This window comes from Eublepharis macularius, chromosome 6, assembly GCF_028583425.1.
Source record: "Eublepharis macularius isolate TG4126 chromosome 6, MPM_Emac_v1.0, whole genome shotgun sequence".
NCBI lineage: Eukaryota > Metazoa > Chordata > Lepidosauria > Squamata > Eublepharidae > Eublepharis > Eublepharis macularius.
In genome coordinates, this window is record NC_072795.1 from 21,176,757 (window position 1) to 21,195,947 (window position 19,191).

The 19,191-nt window shown below is 43.5% G+C and overlaps 1 protein-coding gene across 1 annotated transcript in view; it reads right to left on the reverse strand.

The window, feature by feature from the left end:
* Positions 1 to 10,756: 10,756 nt before the first annotated feature.
* ECT2 (epithelial cell transforming 2) overlaps positions 10,757 to 19,191 on the reverse strand; it is a 48,030-nt gene continuing 39,595 nt past the window's right edge. Inside the window, exons 22-24 of the mRNA XM_054982921.1 lie at positions 18,989 to 19,096; positions 18,023 to 18,169; positions 10,757 to 11,982 (exon numbers count right to left, since the gene is read on the reverse strand). Coding sequence (XP_054838896.1) covers positions 11,893 to 11,982; positions 18,023 to 18,169; positions 18,989 to 19,096 — 345 coding nt within the window. The 3' untranslated portion in view covers positions 10,757 to 11,892. The remainder of the gene's footprint in view (positions 11,983 to 18,022; positions 18,170 to 18,988; positions 19,097 to 19,191) is intronic.

The following is a 19,191-nucleotide window of genomic DNA, read 5'->3' on the forward strand; positions in this document are numbered from 1 at the left end:
CGCCCGGGAACGCAGTTCCGGTAGTTCTCCAAAGAGGTCACATGTCAGGTGGCCCTGCCCACCTGATTTTTGGCCATTTTGGCCTGGATTGGTCCCAAAATGGCCAGAATTGGGCCTAAAACAGCCAGGATTTGACCCAAAATGGCCAGGATCAGGCCTCTTACGGGTAGTGGATCAATCTCCTGCTCAGCAGTGGCCCAATTCTGACCATTTTAGCCCCTTTTCAGCCATTTTCAGCCCCTTTTTGCCATTTTGGGCCTAATTTCAGCCCTGAATGGCCAGGATTGTGTCCAAAACAGCCAGAGTAGGTGAGGTCAGGGGGTGTGACATATGCAAATCAGTTATGCTAATGACACACTTCTGGTGATGGCAAGGGGTGTGGCATATGCTAATGAGTTATGCTAATGTGTTCCTGCAGCTTTTTCTACGAAATGACCTCTGCTAGAGATAGTGAGAGCAAGCAGCTATAGAATAGTCAGTGCTGAAGGTGGGTACATTACATCCCGGGGTGGGGAAAAAGCATCGTATCCAGCCCATAGGAGCTTTTCATATGACCCTTAAGATGCTTCACAATTTGTCAGTGGTGCACTTAACTGTGACATCAGCTAATTTCTGAAGAATTGTTAGCCTGAGGGGTGCCCTGAAGAGTAGGGTTGCCACCTCCAGCTTGGGGAATGGTGCCTGGGAAAACCAGGTTCAGGGAGGGGGGAGCTCAGCAGGATGTGATGCCACAGAGCCCGCCCTCCAAAGCTGCCATTTCCTCCACGGGAGCAGATCTCTGTAGTCTGAAGATCAGCTGCAATTCCAAGAGAGCTCCCAGCCCCCACCTGGAGGTTAGCAACCCTAATCAAGAGCAGCAGAGGGAAAGGGGACAGCCACATCTGGGGCTCTGCCCACTTTGGAGTGCCCATCTTCAGCGTTGTCTATGGGCCCTAGAAACAGGAATACTCAGAGTCCAACTGACGAGCCTCCAAAGCAGGTGGAGCCCCAGATGCAGCTCTCAGGGTGAAAAAGCCCCTGCTCTCTGCCAACCCAGGGTATGTGGAAAGAAGATATCAGGGTCTACTTCAAGCTACTGGAATACATCTCACACCCCAACAACCTAGCTAGTGTCATGAGAGACAAGTTGTGGTAAAGTCTAGGCAAGTCTTGGTAAAGTCATTGCAAGAGAGCTGCTGTAGCGCAGTGGTTAAGTGGTTGGACTGCAAATCAGCACTCTGCTGGTTTGAACCCCACTACTGCTATGAGCTTGGGGAAGCCATTCCTCTCAGCCCCAGCTGGATTGTGGGGATAATAATAACACTGACTTTCTTCACCACTCTAAGTGGGGCACTAATCTGTCTAGAAGAGCTGTATACAAGCGCAGTTATCATTGTCATCATCAGCAGCAGCAGCAGCAGCATAGAAGAGCAGCAAAGCTACTGGGGTCCAGATTTTGGCTCCTTTTCTCCCCTTTTTCCAGTCACTTACAAGGCCTGAGATATGTGATAAAACAACCAAGCTTCATCCCCAACTCATCTGTTGATGTGATAGCAGTTCTCTGCCTTATTCATCATGGGGATCCTAGTTTTCATTGATTGATTCAACAGCCCATTTTCTGGATGTGCCCAGAAGCCCACCTCTCTGGAGTAGCAAGAATCGAGCCCAGTAGCACCTTAAAGACTAACTGTTCTTTGGTGACTTGGAGGCCTTTTTCCACCATCTGCATTTGAAAGAAATCTAGTTGGTCTCTAAGGTGCTACTGGACCCAAGTCTTGCTCTTCTACTACAGGCCAACATGGCTACCCACCTGAAGTACTCTGGTCTAGGATCATTCCCTCCGTTTGAGAAGCTGAGATTTGGAAATCAATACTAACCTCCTGTGGCTTCATTCTCTTGACCCAGGCATAAGGCATTTCCGTACTGATCCAGCTCTTTTAGGATGTTTCTTAACTCAGTCAGCTTTTCCAACAAGTGCTCAGTTGCTCCTCAATCATCTTACCGGGCATTGGGAATCCGGGACCCTTATCTGCAGTCTTCAGAGTTTATATAAACATGTCATTGCTGAATCTGCCTTTTGCTGGACTTCTTCAGTGATAACTCATTAAAACCATCACGCGGCTTCATCTGTGACAGGTACAAAGAAGTACATGGCCTTTCTGAAATGAAGATGATGTACATCGGCTGACTCATTGTTGGTTATATTAGAGCACTTTCGGATGTCAGGATCTTCTTTTTTTTCCCTCTGTCTGATTCCTGGAAGAGCGATAGTTTGCTGGATTTAATTGGATGTAGCAAGTAGTCCACACGTGTGGTTGATCTATTCAGATGGTCAAGTACCGGCAAAAAGTCAATGGAAGAATGCTTTGACAATATGTTTCTTTGTGGTCTGGATTCCGTATGCAATGGAAGAACTGAACAGAGTGGTCATAATTATAGGTCCTTCCTGCAGTCTTTTCTCTGATTTCTCTGATTTTGGAATATGTAGACCATTAACTCAGACCAGGGTTTATGCCAAGCAGTCACCGAATTTGCGTTTGAATTCATTACAGTTCCCCAGGGTTTGGGGAATTTCATATACAGTTCCCCGGGGTCCCGTGCTTTTGTACCAGTACCCTAAATAAGTGAATACTTTCAGAGAGAAAGATTAAAAAACTGTATATATGAATCTCACAATATGCAGTCCATTTCAAATCTATGTAGACATTTTCCCACCTTTCTCAGACTAACATTACTTCTCGCAACATGAAGTGACCTTACAAGATTTATCGTTTAATCCGTATGCAGAGATATACTCTTTTGAGCCCAGTCACTTCAAGATTGCAACTCTGCTTAGGGTTGCATGGTCAGTTCCGCAAGTTGACCACTTTGGACAATCAGTCCACATACAGCAATAAGCCTCTCCGAAGCTAAATGGATCTTCCAAGCACAGAGGCAGTATATCTCTCGACACCAGATACCGGGGCCAAAACAGAGGATGTCTATTCCCTCCACATACTGCTTTGAGCACCCAGCAGCATCTGAATGGTTGCTATTGGGGAGAGTATGCTGGACTCGCTGGACCTGATATAGCAAAGCGGCTCGTACATGCAAAGATGGCACCTCTTTCTCAATGGAAAGCGATTCCTATGTACCTTCTTTCTGGGCGTGGAGAAACTTGCCTGGTCTTTGCACAGGACTAGCAAATTTAATGCAGCTACCATGTAGCAGGATCATTACTTCTGGCCCAAAGGAAAGCAGTTTTAAAGAGCTGGAGGATTATGAACAACAGGTATAAGGTGTCGGAAAAAAACCACATCACACGCAACAAAATAGCAGCACATTAGTACTTTTAATAATAATAATAACAACAACATTTGATTTATATACCTCCCTTCACAACAACTTAATGCCCACTCAGAGTGGTTTACAAAGTATGTCATTATTATCCCCACAACAATCACCCTGTGAGGTGGGTGGGGCTGAGAGAGCTCCGGAGAGCCGTGACTAGCCCAAGGTCACCCAGCTGGCTTCAAGCAGAGGAGTGGGGAATCAAACCTGGCTCTCCAGATTAGAGTCCCACGCTCTTAACTGCTACACCAAACTGTCACAGGGGTTCAAGAGGAGATGTCTGGTGGACTAACATCAAACCTGGACATCTGCAGTCAGCCTGCTACAGGATGAAGCTTGTGGGATGAGGATAAGTATCATGAGTACTGTTCAAACTGTATAACTAGGGTGGTGCCACAGCTCAATGGAAGAACATCTGCCATGTAGGCAAAAGGTTCCAGGTTCAATCCCTGGTATCTCTATTTAAAGGAATTTGGTAGCAGGTGATGAGAAAGACCTGTAGCAGAGACTCTGGAGACCTGTAGCCAGTCTGAGTAGACAAAATGGATCTTGATAGACCAAGGGTTTGACTCAGTAGAAGGTAGCTTTGTGTGTCATCTCTTACTAGACTGGAGCCAAAAATCCCCAGGTCCATTTTATGAACATTGTTAGAGGAATATTCCCAACCATAAAGGAACCATATCCCTCTTTTCTTTGCATTTTCTATTCATTTCCACAGATCAGAGAGGCCCAGTTTTATCTTAGAAAAATTACAAATTTCATCCGTATCGGAGCATAGTGAGATAGCTATAATTACCTTTAATTACAATTACCCGAGGCTGCCTTGCCTTGGGACGTCCTTATTCTTTTCGAACAGAAAGGCCACTTTTAATGAGCTCCAAGTGTGGATCGAGTTTGAGTAACTTTTTAAATACCAGCAGCCATTTCTGTGAAGCGTTCCACCTAACATGGCTTTCCCCACTTGTCAAGAGAGGGCCTCTGTAGATAGCGGATGCCGACCGTCTCAAAGAACGCCTACGCGTTACTTTTTTCTTTCTATTGTTCGCTTAACATTCTAGTCCTTGTTAGGATTGTTCCAATGTCAGGGAATGAATTAAATTTAGAGACGGCATCAAGCCCTGGTGGGTGAACTGGCCCATTCTGTAGATGAAAGTTAAAAGGGTTTATTGTCCTTCATGGAGATACAGCTGAGGGGACCCATCTGAAAACTGGCACATGAGGGAAGCAAACCAGGCACTGAGACGCTATTCGACACCTCTATATCTCTGGCCAAAAATTGCTTTTAAAAAAGATTTTTTTTAAACCAACCTATGAAGCTACTACTTAAAATGGCCTGTCTTAAAAATATTAGCATTCCATAACCAGAGACCAAGAACAGAGGACTGTAATTATTAATATAAAGTATATTTTGAGAAGACATAACAAAAGGTACAAAAGTATATGACAGGATTCCATCGTTTTAAAAGCTACTTCTAGCCTGAGTGTTTTATGAATATCATTTTAGGCTGCTAAAATGTTTTATGCTGTTTTTTAGACACTGGCCTGTTTTCATATTTCTACAGTTTTTATGATTTTACTGTAATGTTTTTACTCTGTAAAATCCCTTGAAGAGGTTTCTGGAGAAATGGCATATAAATATTCTAAATAAATACACAGAAGTCCAATTCAAATTACCAGTATGGTTAAAGAGTAGATGTGGTATGGCCTGAGTTCAAATGCTTGTTCAGACAGGTGGGCCTGTCTGCTTCTCTCTCACTCACTCACACTGACTAACTTCCCTCACCAGAATTGCAGCATTAATAAAATGGAAGAAGAATGCTGTGCAATGCCTCAGCTCCTCACAGGAAATGCAAAATAAAAGTGTTGTGGATAATTAAATGGAAGTCCTTATGTCTGCCAAATGCCCCTCTTTAGTACAGGGTGTAGAGAAGGTCTCAGAGTCGAACCACATGATACGAATTACATGAGACCGAGCGAGTGTCAGGAGTCCTGTCTTACCCCAAATGCCCATGTCCAGCATTCTATCGATGAGAACGTGTCCTGGTCCAGGCATGCATTCAAAATTTTCTGCTCCAGTGTAGCCGCGACGGCGCATGTATGCCATCATGATCAGTAAGTCGGCAATGCAGAGCATCCTTATTTCCTGTATCTTCCACTTCCTATCTGTGCAAAGTGGAGATGCATGATGGGATATCTTGGAGGTACGTGGAGAAAACCTGTACTACCACAAACACAGGTTCAACGGAGGTCCTGCAGTCCTGGCAGTTGAAAACAATGTTGGAACACGTGTAAGTAAGTTTTCGTGTCATTTGCGTGTAATTCGTATCGTGTGGTCCGGCTCTCAGCCTTTCAGTGACTTGTGGGGCAATTGAGCCCACCACGGCACCCCTCCCCTTGAGGTTAAGGCCATCCACTGCTAGAGATAGCAGGCAAGTTTCCCCACTCAGGTCAGTGCTTGCTTTCCTCCCACAAGAGCAGACAGCAACCATTTAGTTACGAAGGAGACAGCAGAAAGAAAAATATAGAGACACACGTCCTGGCTTAATGAAAGGAACCTCTGCCTAGGGTGAGCGTGGCCTTATCCTTGCCAACTCCACTTAAAAGGATTGGGTAGCTGATAGTATGAATGGCCTCTGCCTGAGACCCTCGAGAGCCACTGCCAGCCGCTGCAGATAATATTGACTTGGATAGACACACACGGCATGATTCTGTCATTCAAAGGTTACAGAGCACACTTGATTTTTCTTTATACATGCATTGAGTAATTCTCACATGGCATTCAACACATGTACAGTTGAAGGTACAATTTAAACCCCACATTTACCCAGATAGTGGTTACTGGTTTCATCTGTAAAGTGAACGCGTGCTGGCTTTTTTTTACAGATATACGCATGCATGTACATGGCAAGACTACATATGCGTTCACCATGACATGCAAACAGGGCTAGTAGAAAGCATCATTAATTCAATGTGCCCCTTCTAACTGCCTGTTTGCAAGCTTGGTCACACTTAAGTGTGGCAGGATGTTGAGAGCTTACACACGTTTTTACACACCTACAGGCTCAACAATAGTCTGGAAGTAAAAAATACTCTATGCTAGGAACTGTTAAGCCACAGCAAAATTGCTAATAATTACAGCTTTGCAAAAGCTTCCAAACCAAGACCTCCATCTAATTAGGGAACCAGCCCTGATTTCTCAGCCATTCCCATTGTAATGTACAAACCACCGCAGCAGGGAGGAATGGGGTGCGGGGGGGGGGAGCACACACTTTTAAGAAATCAATTATGCTTGTATTTACATGCACTCAGGGCTGAGCCGCTGCAGAAATAAAGCGAAATATTATCTTTGCCATCGCAGCATAGCAAAAAGCATGTAGGCGCCTGCAATCCCATCCAGTCAATAAATCACTTCCTCTTTAGGCCATGAAAAAGGGAGCGCGCATATTTATAAGGATCCTGGTGCTGAGAGGTAGTTAGTGCCTCCTTTCCTTCTCTCCCTACCCCCCAGCGCCAGTAGTGGCAAAACAGGCACAATCAGTTTTAAAAGGTGCCTGAAATGGAAACCTAGGAGTCATATGATTTATTTTGCACTCCAGAAGACTCTCTAACTAGGTTAATGCAGAGCAACAGCTGTATACTCTCACCGAGGAAAGACAAAGCTAGTGAGGCGCCCCTTAACAACAACTAGACAGAGGGTCCCATGAAAGTCTTTATAGCTGACCACAACTCGGCCAGCTTCCGCCACAGGAACCCGACATCCCTGGAAGTCCATCAAGATGAGATCGCAGGGCTCAAGCCGTCAGTTCTTTCCCTTGGGGCATACACAGTTGAAGGTGTCCATGGAGATAATAGAGAGCGCTGAGCCAGTGTCAACCTCCATCTCGCACGGCAATCCTTCGATACGCACTGTGACGTGGATCTTTTCCTTAATGCCCACTTTGGTGTTCAGGATGATAGTACTACCAGAACACCCTGTCAAGGAGTGGCATTCTGCTGGTCGGGAAGACCCTTTCACTGCCGGTCATCGTTGGCGTGGAGACTGCGGAGGAGAGCCTCCCTTCTTGACAGCTCTGCAGGCCCGTGCTATGTGGCTCCTTTTGTTGCACACCTGGCATTCAGTGTTGCGGAATCTGCAAGATCTGCGTTCGTAGTCTCCCCCACAGCTGGCCCATGGGGACCCCCAAGATGGCTGTCACTCGGATCGCTTGGCTCATGCTGCTTGCATTCGGTGGACCTCATCCTCTTCCTCAGATTCATCCTCGAGGCACTCGTGATGAACCAGTTCTTTCTTTGACAATGCCATACTCCTTGACTGGTGCATGTCTTTCATGGACTGATCTGCTGCTTCTGCCGTGATGGCCTCCTCACAGTCTGTTTTGAAGTCTAAGTTTTTCTTTGTGAATAGCCGCCGTTGGTGATCGCCAGCATTTGGTGGGCAGAGGGGCAAACCACCAAGAGTTTGCCCACCATTGGCAGGCAGCTGGCAAGCTTACTACCAACCTACCCCATCTCCAGGTATATTTATGTATTTATTTACTTTATTTATATCCTGTCTTTCTCCACAATGGGAACCCAAAGCAGCTCACATCATTCTCCTCTCCTCTATTTTATCTTTACAACAACCCTGCAAGGTAGATTAGGCCGAGAATGTGGGTCACACAGTGAGTTTCTTCAGTAGAGTGGGAATTTACACATGGGTGTCCAAGATCCTCAGCGGAAACTCTAACCACTATACAACACTATCTTTTGTGGGATAGCTGCTCTTGAACAGTAGCAAGTACCAGACCTGGATAAGTTATGCAAGTTGTTTGGTAGCCAAATGGTTGCTGCCAGGGCTGACCCCAAGTCCTTCTTCAAATGCCAAAACAAACCCTGGAAAAGGCCCTGCCTCCTTTACTTTGCTTTTACTGACAGAAACCAAGGCTTGAATGCTGACTATTGTAGTTACCTAGCAACAGCTGCTCAGGGCATTCATTTCTTAAAACTACAGGTACTGCTTTTATCATTGGGAAGTTTAACACTCCCATGTATTTTTTTAGATGTTACATTTTTCTGTAAACCCTGGGATTTCCCTAAATTTGTAGAAAGAGCTGTCTTGTTTACCCATAGCCCGGATCTCTGGATTTAAGTATCCACAGATAGAGCCATGCTGAGAATTAGATATATTGATTTAATATGTTCTTCTCCTCCAATTTAGATCCGCTCTGGATAGGGTAGCCAGGAAGGCCATCAAGGAATCCATTTGGCCCTTCATTATTTCAAACCTATCCCCCTACCCCAGAATATAGGTTTGGGTAGATATGACTTATAACAAACCACAAAGGGATAAATTTGTTATAGGTCATATCTTCCCAAACCTACATTTCTTTGAAACCATTACAGTGAAATGTGTATTACGCTAATACATGTTTGTAACATATGTACTCTAAATGGGTGGATCAAGAACAGGCCTGGAGAGCAAAGGTACATTTGCTTGACTGAAGTGGGGATCTCACGTATATGTAGTAGTTTGATTTGTTGTCAAGGGTAAAATGTCTTACTTAAGGAATCTGAATGCAAAATGTTTGAAAACGGGATGAGAAAAACAAGGATGGAGAATGAGACTTAGGAAAGGGAAGCATGGATGCTATGTGTCCCTTCCTCATGTGACAGATACTTCAAATCATGGAAGAAGGAAACAACCATTCTCCACCCCGTTCTACAGCCTCACACTTCCTTTGTACACCTTTCTCCCCAATGGGGAACCAAAACATCTTACAGTGTTATTTTCGTCTCCATTTTATGCTCTCAACAAACCTTTGAGGTGGGTTGGGCTAAGAGAGAGTGATTGATCCAAGATCACACAGCGAGTTTCCATGGCAGAGTGGGGATCTGAACCTGGATTTCCCAGATCCTAGTCCAACACTCTAACCACTACACCACACTAGCTTCTCGGAACATTATGGTTTACTAGCACTCTATTCATGACTCCCCTAAGAATGCTATATACATTTTAAAATACAGCTACACTTGTGGCCTTCCATTCTTCCCTCTTGGTAAAACAGGGAATAGCACCAAGCAGATAATCCAGTAACCTGGGAGGAAGGCAGGGCTTATCCGTGCTTTACGTGGTATTAAATACAAGCTCTCAAACTTGAGGCAATTTATTCCTTTTGGAAAGCGTTCCAGTGTGCTGATCTTAAACAAGTCACCCACATCTTTTGTAAGTGAGTTTGTCACTACTTTCAGATGTCAAAAAGTCTCAAAACATACCAGCCAAATATTTTAGAAACCCAGATTGCTACCAGCTCTGCCTAGAGCACCAGCACATCACGTTGAGAAACAGGAACACTCCTACTGTTCCAATCTCTCCCCCACCTCTCCTCAACAAGGAACGGAGATGAATCACCAGAGTCCACAAGTGCCTTAATAGCTTGCAGTGAGAATATATGCCTAGTCAAAAGAGTACCAGGAACTTCAAATAGAACTGAGCTGACTGGAACATTTGCTTACAGGGTAGATGCAGAAGTTGATTTGGGGGCACATGTGATCTTTCACTCACACACAACTCCTGCATTTAAAAGGACAACTTGAAAACTGGAATTCATCATGCTTGTGGGGTAGGGCAAACCACTGTAGCTAATTTTTAACAAACATTAGACTTTACATCTCTGGACAGGCTGTGGCTTGTAGATGGAGTTCGATTTCTTCCAATAAACTGTGCTATCCTTTCCTCTCCCAACTATCACCAACACAAATTCTGTTGCTAGTATTGTGAAGTATAACATATTTGAGCCAAGTTAATCTTGAAGTCTGGTCAAACAGACTATGTTCACCAAAAACCAGAGAGCTCCTATCTATTCTTTAAGAGTTCCTCATTCTTTGATACCACTGACCACGTCAATCAACCCATCATCCCCTTTGGTTCTACTTGTTCACTATAGCTCGATCAATTTCAGTAAGTGGTTCTAGCTAGTTTGCTATTGCAGCAATAATTGAACTAGTTATTTTGCTCACACAATGCCATGGAAGAGTTCCCCATCAAGAAAAATATGTATATTTGTGTATCATCTTCTGAAATGCATTTATCCCTCCACTTCTCTTCCACACAAAGTAAGGCTTGCTGGATTCAATCTGAAAATTTCAGCAATATTTAAGTTTCCCATTAACTAACTATGTGGTCAAGTAACTGACCAAATACAAAACCAAGCAGCAATTCAATGGCCAGATGTCCTCATTCCCCATTTTTAAATTTGCATGTGAACAGTCCGATCTTTTGCTAATTTCCCACTGCAAACAAAATTGTAACCTGTTGGGTAAAAAAATCCCAAAAGCAACAAATAGGTTGTGTGTTGCTAGGATATAGAACATGTATAACATTTAAGTGTGATTTCTGGGGTTTTGTGGTGTTTTTGTAAAGAAATTATGGTGTTATGCCATCAAAAAGTAAATTGAGTAATGTCAACAGTGCAGTTTATTTACAAAGTTTCTGCCAATACAAAATGTAAAAAATACAGAGGTGGCACAATTTACATATACAAGTAAGTAGCTGTAGTTAAAAGAATCAAAAGTCCCATCCACCCAGCCATCCCTAAATATAGGCAGCAAGAAACAAAATTAATGATGTGCAGTAACTGAGTTTCTAGAGTGTAGAACATATTTTGAAACCTTGATCATTCTAAAATGTTTAAATTATAAAGGAAATAGAGGTATAGGAAAAATAGGGTGACTTTTTAAATGAAAGCCTATGGAATTAAAAAAAATAGCAGCGGTAGATACTGAAGTCAGATCTAAATCTTCATACCAAAATCTGTGCATGAATGGCCTGTATACATATATATATTTAAAAAGTGTTTCACTAAGTTTTGGAGATAGCTTTTAAAATTGGTCTCCAAGGATTATAAATATAATTAAGAACAGTGATTGTTTTTCGAAGGGGCCTATGCCATTTTGTTGGACAAAATTATTCCCACCAGCTAAACAAAATTATTCCCATAAGCTAAACAAGGTTGGGTCAATTTTTGTACAGGTGAAAACGCTGCATGTTTCTATTTAACCAACAGCAACAATGCAGTACCACCGTGCCGAAAGCAGAGAAATGCTTCGACAAGCTTACATCTTTTAGACAGCGTATAAAAGCAGGTTTAACACCTATACTTGAAGTCTAAAGTATTTTAAACGTTGGTCCATGCATTAGGTTCAGTTAAACACATCCAACTGATAAACATACAAAGCCCGTTTGAAAAGCAAACTTCACTGTTCTCAGCCAGCAGAGGCATCTGTGAGGAACTCCTATATTTATTTTATTTATTTAGTACATTGTTCCAATACCACTTTATTTAAGGAGTTTTTACACTGAGAAAAATATTTTCATCATATAATAGGATAATTTGTGCAAAACAATTTATAATATCCATACCATGTTCCAGTACTTCATCTGTTTTCTGGACAAATTAGACAATCCTTGGTGATTAGCTTAGTGTTACCTAAAAGTTTGCTAACTGCCACTAAGTGCTAACTAAGTACCACCACTCATGTCAGTAACTGGTCGCTTGAACAACAAGAGCACAGTTGTCAGTCACAATTTTAAGTCACAACTCCATTTCATATCAAGTGAGTTGTTGATCGACTTAACGTATGGCTTCTCTTTTCAAACACTGATGGAAGGCTAACCAGGGAAGGAGAGTGGATGCCCTGTTGAAAGAAATCAAGGAAAAGTGTTAATAGCCGCATATCTTGAGGGCAGAAATATCTTTCACTAGGGATGTTCAGTTCACTTCAGAAATCAGATTAAAATACAGAATTTTGGCATGTTTGGTGAAATTCAGGTATTCTGAATCAAAAACCAGGTATTCTGAATTTATCAGATTTTTGGTAAAAATTCAGTAAAATTTGGCTATTGTTTCCTATGGGAAAATCAATCTGGGGCCTATTCGGTGGGCTGGGGGTGTCATTTTTCAACCAAACATTACCAAATTTGGAGGGAATCTACTCCTGACTGTCCTCTAACCCCACCCCCACCGTTTCATAAAGACTGAACCATGGGAGTCAATAGAAGCAAAGTGAAGCACGGGAATGCCTTGTGCTTGGCTCTGAGTACTGCTTGGTTCTGTTCTGTTTTCCCACTGGCTGATCCTTGTGCCTGGTTGCTGTGAATGACACTAGTTCTGTTGAGCTAAGCTGAAACAATGTCCCTTGCTTAAGTTTGGTTTGGATGGAATGGGTGTGATTCTCTAGTGTAATGTTGGTCCCCTTGCCGCACTTTGGTTCTCGGGGAATTCCATTCCCTTGCTTCAGTTTGGTTCTTTGGGGCTCTCTCTATGTGATGAGCTCAGCTTACATCTGAGTATGTACCTTGGCCAAGGCAGCCTTGCCTCAGTTTGTTTCTGCAGTGGGAGTCAGCTTTGACTTTTTCCCCCCATAGGAAACAATGGATTGGCTGGGGGCATCTTGTTCAGGCGCCCATAGAATTGGATCCCAGGGTCCTAGCTTCGCAGCAAATCTGGAGTTTTTTTGAAAAATTCCACCCCCAGCCCCCTGGATAGCCCCCAAGTATTTCCCCATAGGGAATAATGGAGAATGGGTGGGGGCACCTTCTTTGGGGGCCCATAAAATTGGCTTCCTGGGTTCAATCTTCATGAAACTTGGGTGATCTTTAGAGGTCAATCAGGGGTAGGATCCCTCCAGATTTGGTGAAGTTTGCTTGAAAAATTTCCTTCACACCCATCTAGCCCACCAGATAGCCCCCAGAGTGATTTCCCCATAGGGAATAATGGCTGAATTTTCCTGAATTTTTCAAAAATAGCCAAACTGAATTAGACAATCAATTCGGAATTCAGGGAATTCTGGAATTTTTATCAGATTTGGTTAAAAAAAAATCAGATTTACATTTTTGGGGGGGGGTGCACACCCCTACCTTGCACTTTGCCTTTGGCTGGGAGGTCAAAAAAGACAATTTGGGAACATGACAGGCAAACCCATCCTGCTTTCTGCTCACATTCTCAATCAGAAAGATCAGGGATCGTGCCAACATTTAAAAACACACAACTATTTGGACTACAATGTTACAAAACTTCCAAAGAAAACCAAGACAGATGAGTGTTCGTGTTGACAAAAAGAACGAACCAAGTACCTCCCATGAAGAAGGAGAATGTGCAGTGACCAAATGTAACCCAGCACCTGAAGGGTGACAGATAGACGACCATATGCTTTCTTGAAGCCACCGTGTCGCCCCAACAGTGCTCAACAGAAGAGATTACTGAGCTCACTTTAGGCAACGCTCTTGTCGCCACCACACTCCTCAATCTTGGAGGTGATGATGGGGCAAGGCTTGCCTGGGGAGTGACTGTTTAAATGTTCAGAACCAGAAGCAACTCGCCCGTCTAGCCCAAGGGAACTGGAGATCGTTGGTCGAGGCCTGGAGCTTTGGGAGCTCCCGTCAACAGAGTTGGAACGTTGCACGCTAACAATGTGCTTAACTGATCCGCTCAAGCTGTACGTAGAAGAGGAGCGACTCATCTAAAAACGGTGGGGGTGGGGGGAGAGTTAATCCATGGGTTGCATCAAAACCAAAATGAAAGCTCCCTGCATCTCATTTCTCCCCCCTCCCCCTGCCAACTCCATTCATGTCCGCTGAACAAAAAGTCTAGCTAGCAGACGTCCCAAGGGCAATATATTAGCAGGTTCCCTTGAACCCTTCCGACAGACATGTTCAGAATCAGCTTGAATGGGATTTCCCTTTCAGAGATTATGTTACAATACCAGTATGGCTGTAATCATCTCAATTCAGTATTAAAGTAATGCGCACCTCCAAGAGAGAGAGTCTATTTCAACAACAAGGCTGTGCTGCTGGAAACTGCCAGATGCGTTTATGTTAAGAAGAGCAAATACTTAAAGCAGTTCCATCTCCAAGGAGAGATCCTTAGGTGCACATAACCACCACTTCATTTCAGCCTTTAGAGCTACTTTAGAACTAGCATGCACAGACAAGTTACAAAACATCTTCAGCATGCCAAAGTGGGTAGACTAGATTTGATGGCACTGTGGGATACAAGAGTACAGCACAATATGGCCTCGAGCACAGCTGTATTTCCAGCTTTCTTCTTTCGTCCCAAAATCTTAAGATTTGGGGCATCAAATGGAGTTACAATCTATGGCTTTTATTCACCTACCAAAAACAATAATGACAGTGATTGGGTACCACTTTGAAGAATCCAAACACAGAGACAGTAAGTAATAGTTACAAGCACTATGTAAGGTGGTTACCTTGCGCTGTGGATTATTTTTACCTTGTTTCCTAACCCCAGACCCACAGGAAAATGTCAGTTCAAGAGTGAATTTAGGAGGAAGAGGAGCAGCAAACTAAAAAAATGGCCCCAATGTTTTTGTTGTAGGTCCCCCACATCCAAACCTGAATTTCAGAACTTTGGGGGTTCTGTTTCTAACGCAGGGAGACACAACATGACCCTCTAGACCCCAACAGCTCCATATGGAAACTGCCCAAGGTCCACATCTACCTTCAAAAGGGGACTGAATTCTAGAGCTTCAGGATCTGAAGGAGCCACATTGTTCTTCCTTGGCTTTAAAAACCACAATTCGGCTTTAAATGCCAAAAGCTAGAGAAGCCAGTGGAGCTGGGATCTGCCTCCCTGCTTTACAAGCTCTCCTCTGCCGAAGGCTAGGGAGGAGCCTCCAAGCACCCATGCTCCCGCCCAGGGGAGCCTGCAAAGCAGTGGACTTTCCTGGGTCTCGGCCTGGCTGTTACGGGACTCCCTCTTCTCTTCCTGGTTCAGAAGCAGGGCAGCCAATCTCAATTCCTGCTTTCAACTAAACCAAAGAAAGGACCTTGCTTCCTTTCATCCATCAGCGGCAGGGCTGTTTGTATCCTGCCTGTATCATCTTTGTATTTTTCTGTTGTCTTTCAATAAAGTTTCTCTCTAAATTTGCTATTTTCTAATAAAAACCGGGTTAAAAAAGCCAACTGCACAGCTTGTGCTCTCACACTTCTCTCATCCTGCCAGGAATCCACGGTAGCAGGGGGGATCATACGTGCACTCTTTTCTCCCTGGGGTGGAGAGGACACCCCTCGTAGGAGGCTGAATAAGGGTTATCTTTTTTGGCACAGCTGGAGCTTCCACCATGAACACAGAAGCCATTACGACTGGCCCTCCCTGTTGTGCAGCTGGGGTCAGAGTAGGAGCCAGCCACTTTATGGGCACAGGGAAGAATGCTGCAGGTTGGGCCTAAAGTTAAGTAAGCAGCAACTCACCCAAAGACCACCTAGGGAGTTCAAGACAAAATCAGGAACTGAACCTGAGACTTCCTGGTTCATAGCTCAGCATTTGGCACTCTGCTTCACCAGTTCCCAGCCCTGTGATATGTATCCTTAATCTTTTTGCCAAAATGAAGGTTCAGGAGATGACACAGCAGCAGTTTGTTCAAATCCACCTGATATAGTCATCATGGACTAATTTCATGCTTTTATCTCCCATAAAATCTCCAGCAAGCGGTCCTCCTCCATGTGAAGTGGCAAGTCTGTACATCTAACTCCTCTCTTCTGTAGGCAAAGTACGTTACTCTTGTCTTTGGCCTATAAAAGCCTGCTAACGTGACCTAAGACAATACAGTATGACGGCCAACAGGCGACATTCATGTAACATCCTGGCTGATGAAGGTAGACAAGAAGAGGGAACATAGCGCCAGCAAAACACGCGCCCACTTTTATAACATTATGTAAGAGTAGCTACAGGATTAGGTAAAACCAATGAACGTTCATAGCATTTGGCTGGGGTGGGGGACAACTCCCCCAACCCATAAAGCCCTGGAGAGCTGAACTAGTGATATATTGGGAAGAAGCCTCTCCATGCCTATTTAAGACACGGCAAAACCGTCTTGCTTGATGGGATGCCAGCACTTTTGACAGCCTTCCCACTTGGAGAGCTGCTTACAAGAGGCAGGAGCTGGAAAACTGGTTCCCTCCCTGGTGTGCAGCAGCTATGGTGGTTCAGTGGCCGCGTGCAAGACACTCGGTCTCAGTTTCGTTTCACCAGGAGACTAACAGCGCATCAAAGGACAACCTGCCCTTCTGGCCACTTGCATGTTTCCCATCATTCGTCACCATCCTATAGGATTAAATATCACATCCCCCAACTGCCAAGAAAAGAATCAGTTTAACCCTGAATTCAAAGTTAACACCTTTCATGATTTGGGTTGTCTCTACAGCACCACAAGTTTCCAGCTCTTTCCACTCTAACTTTTTGAAACCTCCTTTGCCACAAGGTCAGAGCAGTGCCGTAAGTACCAAAAAGAAATCATGACAAGTATCGTATTCATGAACTGTATTTTTGTGATATTATTGCATTATAAGAGGTTCAAATTCCTGCACACTTTGAGGTTTATGAACTGTTGCAGATTATTTTTCATTGCTGAAGAATCTGGCAAATTTCCTAGCAGTGTTTTTAAAAAGTGGTTCTCTTAGCCTCGAGAGGGCAGATTCCACACTAAAAAAAATACTGTATTCTGCTTGCCACTATTTGTTTCTTCTGCTTCTAGTTAATACTTAGAGTAGATTCAGATTTTTTTCAGTCTATGACCAGTACAAATTGAAAGATCAGAAAAATTTACATTAAAACAATTAAAAGATACAGTAGATGTCTCTATTGCAGTTCAGATTGACACCAGCCCGAGCTGTTCGGATTTCAAAAAGATGATCACAATACAATAAGCTTGTATTGTAACTTATAAGTTAGCTTCCCACTCTGGAGCACCCCATCAGTCAGATGAGCATTAGATTCAGAATGGACCAAAGGAAGCAGTTCTTCACTCGACAAGTAATTCAATTGTGGAAATCACTGCCAGAGGATGTAGTGATGGCTGTGAGCACAGCTGTATTTTAAAGGGGGTTATGGAGATGCATGGAAGAGAGGTCCGTCAGTGGTTATGACCCACAGTCTATAAGTGAACCTCAGAACCGAGGAGGCAACACCAGGGGAAAGACTTGGCCCCTGTGCCCTCTTTGCTGGTCCTCCAGAGTAAATAGTCGGCCGCTGTGTGAAACAGGTTGCCGTACAAGTGTTCTGGCCCAACAAGGCTGTATCCATTCCCATAGAACTTGCTGCTTGCAGCCCTGGCTCTGACCTCTTTAGGTTTGCTGTACCTAAGGACCCTTGTACTTTTTCCAGCACTACAATATCCAGGATAAAGTGAAGAACAATGCCAAGTGAGGTCCCTACACCGATGCTGGAGCTTTGTAAAACTGTCGTTTCAACAAGCTCTGAATCAAGAGCTTTAGACAGCTTGTTTCCAATTCCTGTCAATTTTCAGGTAGGTAGCTGTGCTGGTCTGCCGTAGAACAGCAGGGTTTGATCTGATCTGAAAAAGGAAGCTTTGACTCTCAAAAGCTTATACCCTTGAAAAATCTCTAAGGTGCCACTGGACTCAAATCCTGCTGTCAATTTTCAACGCCCCTATATAATAGAGGCTGATTATATTGAGTTGTTAAAACTTGCAACTTCCCTGCAAACCTTTTTAAATATTTTAAATTTAGGATTGTGACGTATTTACTTGAGTCATTTATTCGTCCGTCCTGAGAGTGATGTGACTTCTCTTGATGTGCAAGAAGCACTGAAGAGAGATCATTCTCAGGCTCCTCAATTATGAGTAGAGGCAACTGATTAAGAGGCATTTAATGTCACAGATGTTAAGTACTGAATCTGACCAGAGACGAGACACTTACGGCGAGTGACGACGTACTAGCCAGGCGCCCCCCTAAGTAACTCTCGCCAGTTGTGCAGAAACTCTTTCCTTCGACACTGCTGTGTGCCATCAGAGCTCTTCGGAGGGCTCTCTTGGGTGTCTTGGAGAAGGAGAATGCACGAGTAACCTGCACAATTTGATGAGAGACAGATTAAGTACAACTTCATTGAAAATGCTGAAATCGAGATGTTTCATGCTTACTACTGTGCTGTATTTTAAAACCCTAAGTTTTATTCTTATGTTGTATTTGAGAGCTACTTTTACATGAAGTTTTCAAACCAAGCCTTAACTATGATTTACCATGCTTATCTGTAGCCAAAATATAGCAACCACTTCCGTTTGTACTATGGGAAGGTCCAGCTTTGCATCTCCCTTTCCTCTAGATCCATAGTTGTTTCCAAAGAAATTAAAATGCTCTTGCACCAGCAGAAACTGAAATTGCAGACCAAAAGTGGTATGAAACAGCCTTAAGAGGACAAAAAACCAGCGTATCACAGCTGAAAGTTCCCTGAAAAGTATATTTTATGTAAAACGTTTTATGCTGCTTTTCCACCCAACTTAGGGTCCCCGAGACAGGAAACAAAAAAACAATTTTTAAAAGATACAAACACATGACAGGAGGAAGGGTTAGTGAGAATCAGTTAGGGATCACCAGACAAAACTTAAAAAGCCTTCACCATCTTAAGAAAGACAATGATAGGGGGGGGGGGCACATGAATCTCCCTGGGGAGGGAGCTACAAGTTGAGGCTTACTGTTCAAAACTCAAAGTGACATTTGTGTCTGTCAGTATAGCATATTCATTTTCTCTTGAAAGGCGTGGAGCGTGCACACTGCCTCTTTTGACTGAACTGAAAGACCTAAAAACTTATTGCTGTCAAATTGGATGGATTCTGCCCTAGTACATGAAGAAAGTAACTTGAGTCATATGTTCATTGAACCTCTCACCTTTTTGGATGTTTTCTTTATGGCCCGGGATGCCCTGCTCAATGTACTGTCCATATCTTTTGTGTTTACTTCAATGGAATCCGGATCAGTAGCATAAATAAGATTTTCCTATAAAGGAAAAAAAATCTCAAGAATAAACTTGCAGACAAAAAAAAAGTAATCATAAACTTAAGATTCCCATTTCAAAGATCCAGGTATATTTA